A 9,281-nucleotide genomic window follows, 5' to 3' on the forward strand; every position below is an offset into this window, starting at 1 on the left:
CTAACCAACAGGAGTGACGGACGTCGGTAAAGAGGGAGAGGGAGCAAAGCGGGGCTGCTGGATACAATGGTGGCTCGGCAGTAGATATTGTCGTTGATGTAGGGAATGCGGAGAGGAGGAACTGCACTGGTCGCCGTGTAGAGAGGAGTCCCGGCGATGACCGTGGGAGGCGGTGCTCGGCGACAACGTGCGTGGCTGCGGCTGGGCCGGAGGCGACGAGGGAGGTGATGCAATTGCAGAGGCGTGGAGAAGGCTGCTCAGAGGAGTTGTGACGAATATGTCCGACGCCGACGTCGCGAAGAGAAGGAGGAAGTGGAGAGGCGGTTGTCGTGAGGAGAAGGAGGAGCAGTGGCGAGCGCCACGAAGAGCGAAGCGTGAGGAAGAGGGGAGGGGCAGTAGCCGGTCCGGCAGCGGCGACACGCGAGGAGGAGGAGAGGGGGACGACTCTGAGGCGGCTCCGGCGAGAGGAAGAGGGACGGCTCTGAGGCAGCTCCGACGAGAGGAGAGGAGAGGGTGGGAGAACAGAGGGAGGATGTCTCCGAGGTGGCTCCGGCGAGAAGCGCTCGGAGGCGACGAGGTCGGTCCAGTGGTGGCATCGTCTTCCGGCGTGTGATGGTGGCGTGGAGAGGAGAAAGGGGAGGAGGGGAAGTCGTCGCGCTCGCGTGAGGCCTCGTGAGTGAGAGCAAGGAGCGGCCGGCGTCGTACGTTGCCGGCGTTGGACGTCGTCGGAGTCGGAGACCGCAGAGGTGGCTCATTCTCCCTGGTCTTCATAGCGGCGGAAAAACTCTCCCTACCCAACCCCCCGTTACAGTGCCTCCTTTTCCCCTTTAAAGCCCTACCCTGCGAAAAGACTGAAATGCCCTCCTTCCTCCTCCTAATTTCTTCTCTGCCACTCAACCTATATCCACATCATATTGCTACGCGACCGATAAGACAGGTGGGCCTATGATGCTAGGTACTCTGCTTATGTAGTACTCCACCAATGTACAATCGGTCGGTTAAATATCTGACCATGATATCTTCAGGGGATAGCATTGTTAAAGAATCACAATAACCTATTAGAGAGTAACAACTATTCGTCAGAGAATATTCGTATATCATAACAGAAGCATTCAATGGAACATTCTTTGAAGGTGATTATACATCTTCCATCAGTTGACAAAATATTCTCTTAATCGTCTCATTAATGGTGTAAGTTACAAAAGAGTTACGCATATATAACAAAAAATTCCTCAGATAGTAATTGTACATCTTTCATGTTATACGTCTTTCTTTACTTGACAAATACTAACACTCTACATTTTCTGTCACCTCCTGATTACGGAGATTATCAGATATGGTATATAAGAGGAGGTTTCTCTTTGTTGGCAAGATACACTATACATGCTTGATAGATTATTAAGCATCATTTCTTACTACGTTCACTCATTTCTACTGTAGTTCGTCTCTGTTTTTCACCTGGTCATTTACTGACTTGAGTAAAATTTTCCATCTACTAATAAAATAAGTTAGAAAGCGCTTACGAAAATTCATTTAAATTACCAACAGGCAGCTGAGATTCGAACCATCTTTTAATTGTCAATTTAAAAATCTAACCATTATACCATATCGCGGCTACTGCAAACCACAGTCGATCATACAAGAGCATGGCACCGTTGCATATTATTACAGAGGATGCTTCTCTTCTGTTATTTACAGCTATCATTAATTCACGATAAACAACATTTCAACGCAACGAATTAAACCGAGTCGATATACGACGAGTCGCTCTCTGCATCCAACCGGCCCGTCATTATTATCCCAACCTCAGCCACAACTTCTCCCATGTCCGGCCTCTTCTCCGGCGACCATTCGCAGCACCACAGAGCAAGCTTCAGCAACTTGATCATTCCATTGGACTCCCTCGTATTCTTCAGGATCTCGTTGTCGAACACCTCCGCCGTCCACTCCTCGCGCACTGCTCGGTTAACCCAATGGCAGAGATGGATGCCATGGAGGCCGCCCCGCTTAGAGTTCATCGAGATTCTTCCGGTCATCAGCTCCAGGAGGAGGCAACCGTAGCTCCACACGTCCGTCTTCTTCGACAGTACCATTTGATTCTGCTGGTGATCCGGCGACCTGTAGCACACCATCCTATGTACCGCGAGGGACGGGGACACCAGAGGCAGAAGTCCATAGTCACAAATCAGTGGCTTGTCATTCTCACCGAGAAGAACGTTTGATGTCTTCAAGTTGCCATGGGGAACAATGGCCGCCCCATTCATCTTCCTGTGCAGGAACTCCATTGCCTGGGCCACTCCATATGCTACTTTCAATCTCGAGGCCCAGGTGAATGGACTTCTGTCGGCGCTTCTTCCTATTCATTTGAATTGCAACAAATTTTTAAATCAACTCTGAATAAATCTAAGAGAAATGGCATGCCAATGGTGTTCTCAGTTCTAATCTTACCGTGGATGCGATAGAATAGGTTGCCATTGCTCGCGTAGTTGGAGATCATCAGCTTCTCAGTAGTGGAATAGTAGTAACCAAGCAGAGGCAGTAGATTTGGATGCTCCATGGAAGATAGCAGTCTCATATACTTCATGAACTCTTCCATGGTTACTGGTCCAAGGTCCCTTAGTCTCTTCACCACCACCGTCTTGTCGTTCTCCAGCTTCGTCTTGTAGCAGCTTCCGAATCCTCCCTTTCCCAACCCCTCTGCCGACCCTTGAAAGAGATCGGTGAGATTGAAATCGCCCATACCTTTGGTGAACGTTATCTTCCCTGGCTCCTGAACCATCACCGCGTCCTTCTGGTCACTCTCGCCACTGCTTCTTACATGATCACTAGCCCGGCAGAACTCGGCTTCCCCTTCCTCCACCACTTCGATGGACTTCTCCTTCACTTTCTCACGCTCTTGTAGCTTCCAGCAGAATCGGCGGATACTCAAAAGCAAAATGACCAGCACGAGGATGAATATTACGAAGAATATTATGAACAGGTCGTTGAACTGGCCCTCTCCGGCCACGACATGGCCGAGCGCTAAGAGGAGCAGCAGGAGCAGCTGGGAACGCAAGAGAGTAGAGTGCATTGAGTGCTTTGGGAAGGTGGAATGTTGGGTGTTGAAAGAAAGAGATGGAGTCGTGGCATTGCTTATATAACAATCATCCAACGAATCTGGCATATGCTCCATAAATCATCAAATTCCAGCTTTGGTTCAGTTAAACAAGTCCAGGAATTTCTGAATTATCTTATTCTTCATGCTTGGAAAGATTATTTATCAGAAGTAAAACAGGATTTGAAGACCAGTGGATTTGGTAATATTCTTCTTGATTAAATCTGAATTGATGTCATTTAGAGAGTCTGTTGTAAATATCAGTCCTCGAACGTATCTAATACCTCGATTGTGACACGGCCAATTTTGTCCTTCGTTTGCATATGCTTGGCTGTGATTAATTAAGCTTTGGTTGGAACAGGGGATGCATCCATAAATCAATTCGAAGGATAAGGACATGCCTTTTGTGTTTGATGTTAACGTCATCGCATCAACATTTTCCGTCAAAGATTACAAACTGTTCTATGTTTTGGTCTAAACAATGTGTACCTTGACTACTCTGTTTAGAAGGTTCTTTTTCTCAGCGAGAATAATAGCTAAGAACTATGCAGAAAGTTGATATTTAATCGTTGTCCAAATTTGACTCTTTGGAATAAATGGATCACAATCTGAACTAGAGATAAGTTTCTGATAAAAGATTTCTCATTTTGTTTAAAAAGTATGATTGAAACAACAATTTAATTTCAGACATTATCTAATAAAGACGAGCAAGTAATCTTAATATGATTAGATTTTATTTGTGCTTCTGGCTGAAAAAACTTTTGATACAATTCTTCTTGCAAACGGCCAGAAATAGGTCTCTATTTTAAATATCATGAGATAGGACACTTTTGATACAATCCTTTGGTTATACCTTTCATTTGGAGGAAAAATTATTATAAATACGTCGTAGCTGGAGTTCGAACCGTGAATACCTAAGTGACAATCTGGATATCCTATTGCGGACACAAATCAATGTAAGAAAGATTCTTAATTATGTAGATATTGCAAGAGAAGGGGGCATCAAATAGAAGATCCAAAAAGATGTCATCCAAAGCCAGAAATTCCCATCACAAACAAGAGTGATCAACTAAAACAATAAGATAATAATCTTACTATGTTAATATTTCATAAATGTTAATATTTCATAAAAGGAACAAACGCATTGATATTAAATTTCGTTACACTAAAAAATTAGTCTACTTTTTTTAAAAAAAAAAAAATCCTTCATAGTTATTGATACGGATATGATAGGGGGGTAGAGAAAAAATAAGGGGAAAGAAGGAGGGTATTTAGGTCTTTTCACTAATTAGGGCTTTAAGTGAGGATGCACTGTAGCATGCAAGGGAGGTTCGTGCGTTGGTGGATTTGCGCCGCCGCCACCTGCTTCTCCCTCTCGAGCTCCTCGCCGGCGACGACGCCGGCCGCCGGCCTCCTCTCTTTTCCTTCCTCCTCTTCCTCCTCGCGACTTCACCACCGGGCCGATGCGACGCTACTGCTCCTTTTCTCTTCCTCGCAGTGCCGCCGCTAGAGAAGCCAGCCCTTTCCTCCTTCCCAGGCTCCTAGCCGGCACCTACACCGGCCAGCGACCTCCACCTCTTCTCCCCTTCTCTCCCTCGTGCTCACCTTCTCGCCGGCGCCGAGGACAGCCAGCAGCTGTTCTCCTCCTTGTCAACCTTTGGCCACAGTACGACCTCTTCTTCTTCCTCATCACGACGTCGCCAGCCACGACTCTTCCTCTTCTCCTCGCGACGTTGACGCCGGCCACAGCCTCGCCTCATTTTCTCCTCCTTCTCCATGCCCTGCTCCTCGCTACACCGCCGCTAGACTCTTCTCCTCGCGATGCCGCCAGTCTCCTCACCGGCAGCAACCGCCAGCCGCCCCCACCCCCTCTTTTCCACGCTGCCATGACCAAAGAGGTGGCCAGCAGCCTTCTCTCCTCTCCCAGGCCAACGACGCGGGACTCGCGCCGCTACCGGCACAGGGCATGCCCGTCCATATCCCCCTTCGCTGTGCCGGCACTATCGACCAGTTCGTGCCGTAGCCGCTGCCCCCTCTACACGATGGATGAGTGTTGCCACCTTTGAGAATCCTTGTCGTCGTATGCTTCTGATCTGCGTGTCACTATGGTGTTCTCGGCTTTTGTGCCGCTTGGTGTCCCGGTCTTCGTGCCGTGATTGTGCTCTGACTTAGTGCTAATCTAGCTTGTTCACCGTGTTCCGACCTATGTGCTACTCTTGTTGGTGTGTTGTTATCCCGGCCTGCGTGTTGATCTCATTTCTCGGCCTGCGTGCCGGTCTTATTTCTCGGCCTACGTGCCGGTCTCGTTTCCCGGCCTGTGTGTCACTCTCGTGTCTAGGCCTGTGTGCCTTAGTACCTCCCGGCCTACGTGCCGATCTCTTATCCCGGTCTACGTGCCTGGATTATATCTCGACCTGCAGCTCATCTTCCGGGCCCGTGCCGCATTCTGCTTCTAGTCGTCAGATCTAGCTCTCCAGCTTGATCGGAGTCATCTACTCTTCCGGGTCGCGACAACTCTAGCCGCGTCCCATCCGAGGGCGCCCCCTTGGGCCAGGGTATGTTTTCTATTCATATTTTATGCATATTTCATTATTTTATGGCTTAGTCTTGTACTCATATATTCGTTGGATCCGCCTCGAGCATCGGGGTACCGGGGGCCGGGTCAACTCGGTCACTGGCTGCAGGTAGCGTTGACCAAAGGACTTCTGAAGACTTGGCGAACAGGGGAGCCATCTCAGCACACCCCCTCCGGGACGTCGCGACTTAGTCAACATTCTCACCACCTCACTCGGCGGTCCGTATGACTCAGCTTCCGGACGGGATCAATTTGGCGCCGTCTGTGGGAACACAACAGCCTGTTCTGGAATGCGAAGATGGACAACGTTGGGAGGTTCTATGCTATTATCATAATCCCGGAGGATCTCGATGCACATATTATTTTCTATCCTCACTCCACCGGTATTCGGGAGTTGAGGGATCGAGTGGAGCTTCAGCTGGCTGACAGGTTAGTTTTTCCGTTATGTTTTTTTCCCTGACTCCACGGGTATTCGGGAGTTAAGGGACCGAGACAAACCCTTAGCCGGTTGGCATGACTTCCCGATCAGGTACGATTACAAGCTCTGCTCTCTTTTTACGATTATAGGAACTGCTATATTTCCCTGATAAAAGAGTAAGAGTCTAGTTCCTTGATCAAATACTAGAGCCTTCAATTTTTGATCGGACACTAGGGGCCCAGCTCCCCGCTCATACTCTAGGGGCACAGCTCCCCACTCATACACTTGGGACACAGCTCCCCGATCATAGACTTGCAGTACCACTTCCCGATCAGGATCTAGGGGCCTTGCTCTTTGATTACAAGCTAGGGACCTTACTCTCCGATCAGGGGCCAGGGGCCCAGTTCCTCGATCATGTGTGCTACAGGCTCTGCACCCTTCACCATGAGGCTCTGCATCCTCTTACTGTTACAGGCTCTGCACCCTTCACCATGAGGCTCTGCATCCTCTTACTGTTACATTCTCTGCACCCTTCATCAGGAGCTCAGCATTCTCTACTACTATAGGCGATTCATTTTATTATTATTATATGCTCTACATCCTCCACTTGTTTTGCATCCTCTTATGTATACAGGCTCTGCTCCTTACACTCGCGATGCTCTGCTTCCTTCTATTATTACGGACTCTGCTCTCTCATATGGCTATGGACTTCACTTCCTTTGACGGTCAAGGCTCAGATTATTCTCTCCCTGACTCTGCGGATATTTGGGAGTCAAGGGATTGACACTATTTATCTCACTGACTGTATGGGCATTTGGGAGTTGAGCTGAGCCAGCCAGTTGACATCACTTCGCGATCAGGTATGATAAAAGCTCTATCTCCTCATGTTGCTATCAGCTTTGCTTCTATGAGCTTCAAGGCTTAACCTCCCCCGTTCGGGGTCGAGCTATCGCCACGGGTCTCGGACCATAGTAGTACCACCAGTCTCGGATCTGAGTATTGCTAGCGATCTCTCGGTCGGGGGGGTCAGACCAATCCCCGGTCGGGCTCCTAGATCAATTCCCGGTCAGGCTTCCAGACCAATCCTCGATCGGTCTTTCAGACCAATTCTCAGTCGGTCTTTCAGATCAATTCCCGAGCAGGTCTCCAGATCAAGTCCTGGTCAGATCTCTAGATCAATTCCGGATCAGGCCTTCAGATTGTTTCCCGATCGAGTCTCCAGATCAAGTCCTGGTCAGACCCCCATAGCATTTCCTGGTCAGGCCTCTAGAACATTTCCTTGTCAGGCCTACAGAGCATTTCCTGGTCAGGCTTCCAGAGCAGTTCCTGGTTAGGTCTCCCGAACATTTCCTGGTCAGGCCTCCAGAACATTTCCTGGTCAGGCCCCCAGAACACCTCCCGATCGGAGTCCCAGACTCTCGCCTCAGTGCGAGTTATAAGTGAGCATGCTCTCACGCCCAACGACCGACAGGTCGGATTCCAGACTCTCGCCTCAGTGCGAGTTATAAGTGAGCACTGCTCTCACGCTCAACCCCCCTCTAGACTCTCGCCCCAGTGTGAGTTATAAGTGAGCTCTGCTCTCACGCCCAACGACCGAGCTGTTCGGTCGGCTGTCCCAGACTCTCGCCCCAGTGCGAGTTATAAGTGAGCATGCTCTCACGCCCAACGACCGAGCTGCTCTGTCAGCTGTTCCAGACTCTCGCCCCAGTGCGAGTTATAAGTGAGCATGCTCTCACGCCCAACGACCGAGCTGCTCGGTTGCTCGGTCGGCTGTTCCAAACTCTCGCCCCAGTGCGAGTTATAAGTGAGCATGCTCTCACGCCCAACGACCAAGCTACTCGGTCGGCTGTTCCAGACTCTCGCCCCAGTGTAAGTTATAAGTGAGCATGCTCTCACGCCCAACGACCGAGCTGCTCGGTCGGCTGTTCCAGACTCTCGCCCCAGTGCGAGTTATAAGTGAGCATGCTCTCACGCCCAACGACCGAGCTGCTCAATCGGCTGTCCCAGACTTTCGCCCCAGTGCGAGTTATAAGTGAGCTATGCTCTCACGCCCAACGACCGAGCTGCTCGATCGGCTGTCCCAGACTCTCGTCCCAGTGCGAGTTATAAGTGAGCTCTGCTCTCACGCCCAACGACCGAGCTGCTCGGTCGGCTGTCCCAGACTCTCGTCCCAGTGCGAGTTATAAGTGAACATGCTCTCACGCCCAACAACCTCTTGGTCGGCGCTCATCACTCACTCGCAGCTTTGCATGACACTCGTCATACTCGCTTTACTCGCCGCTCTGCCCGACACTCAGCTCCCACGTTCCGCTCACTGCTGTTGCTCGGTCAGCATTCATCGCTTCACTCGTCGCTCTGCTCGACACTCATCGTGCACGCTTCGCCGCTTTGCTTGGCACTCATCGTGCACGCTTCGCCGCTCTGCCCGGCACTCAGCTCCCACGTTCCGCTCACTGCTGTTGCTCGGTCGGCATTCATCGCTTTACTCGCCGCTCTGCTCGACACTCATCGTGCACGCTACGCCGCTCTGCTTGGCACTCATCGTGCACGCTTCGCCGCTCTGCCCGACACTCAGCTCCCACGTTCCGCTCACTGCTGTTGCTCGGTCGACATTCATCGCTTCACTCGCCGCTCTGCTCGACACTCATCGTGCACGCTTCGTCGCTCTGCTTGGCACTTATCGTGCACGCTTCGCCGCTCTGCTTGGCACTCATCGTGCACGCTTCGCCGCTCTGCTTGGCACTCATCGTGCACGCTTCGCCGCTCTGCTCGGCACTCGCTCGGTCGCGCTCTCGACTTTGCGCGTCTATCCTTCTCTTCATTGCCAGGTCGTGATTTATTGTCGCTCGGTCGGCGCTCGCTCGGTCGGCACTCGCTCGGTCGACACTCGCTCGGTCGGTGCTCGCTCGGTCGGCACTCACTCGATCGGCACGTTCCCGGTCGCACTTACGACTTTTACTCGTCCTTGTCACGATTTATTTGGATGACATTTTCTCGGTCGTGCATTCAACATCGCTCGTCCATCGCCTCTCGCCTCGCTCAGTAATCGCTCGATCGCTCTGCTCGGCCTCGTCCGAGCGTCTTCGCGATATCACTCGGTCTCCCTCAGCATCTGATCGATCGTTTGCTTGTCGTGCATTTCGAATTATTTCTCGTCGCTCACTCGATTCTGTTTGAGTCACATGCTTAACATT

At 50.7% G+C, this 9,281-nt stretch overlaps 2 protein-coding genes across 2 annotated transcripts; both read right to left on the reverse strand.

Moving 5' to 3' along the window:
• On the reverse strand, window positions 1-771 carry LOC122034098 (putative protein TPRXL). The gene has a single exon (XM_042593226.1). The coding sequence runs from the start codon at window positions 769-771 to the stop codon at window positions 1-3; it is 771 nt and encodes a 256-aa protein (XP_042449160.1).
• An 836-nt stretch (window positions 772-1,607) lies between these two features.
• Window positions 1,608-2,762, reverse strand: LOC122035053 (probable LRR receptor-like serine/threonine-protein kinase At4g31250). The gene is made up of 2 exons (XM_042594421.1): window positions 2,449-2,762; window positions 1,608-2,356 (listed from the first exon to the last, which is right to left on the reverse strand). Exons 1-2 carry the CDS (start codon window positions 2,738-2,740, stop codon window positions 1,740-1,742), a joined length of 909 nt encoding a protein of 302 aa, XP_042450355.1. The 5' UTR covers window positions 2,741-2,762; the 3' UTR covers window positions 1,608-1,739.
• Between the last annotated feature and the right edge of the window lie 6,519 nt (window positions 2,763-9,281).

This window comes from Zingiber officinale, chromosome 11B (assembly GCF_018446385.1).
Source record: "Zingiber officinale cultivar Zhangliang chromosome 11B, Zo_v1.1, whole genome shotgun sequence".
Classification (NCBI taxonomy): domain Eukaryota; kingdom Viridiplantae; phylum Streptophyta; class Magnoliopsida; order Zingiberales; family Zingiberaceae; genus Zingiber; species Zingiber officinale.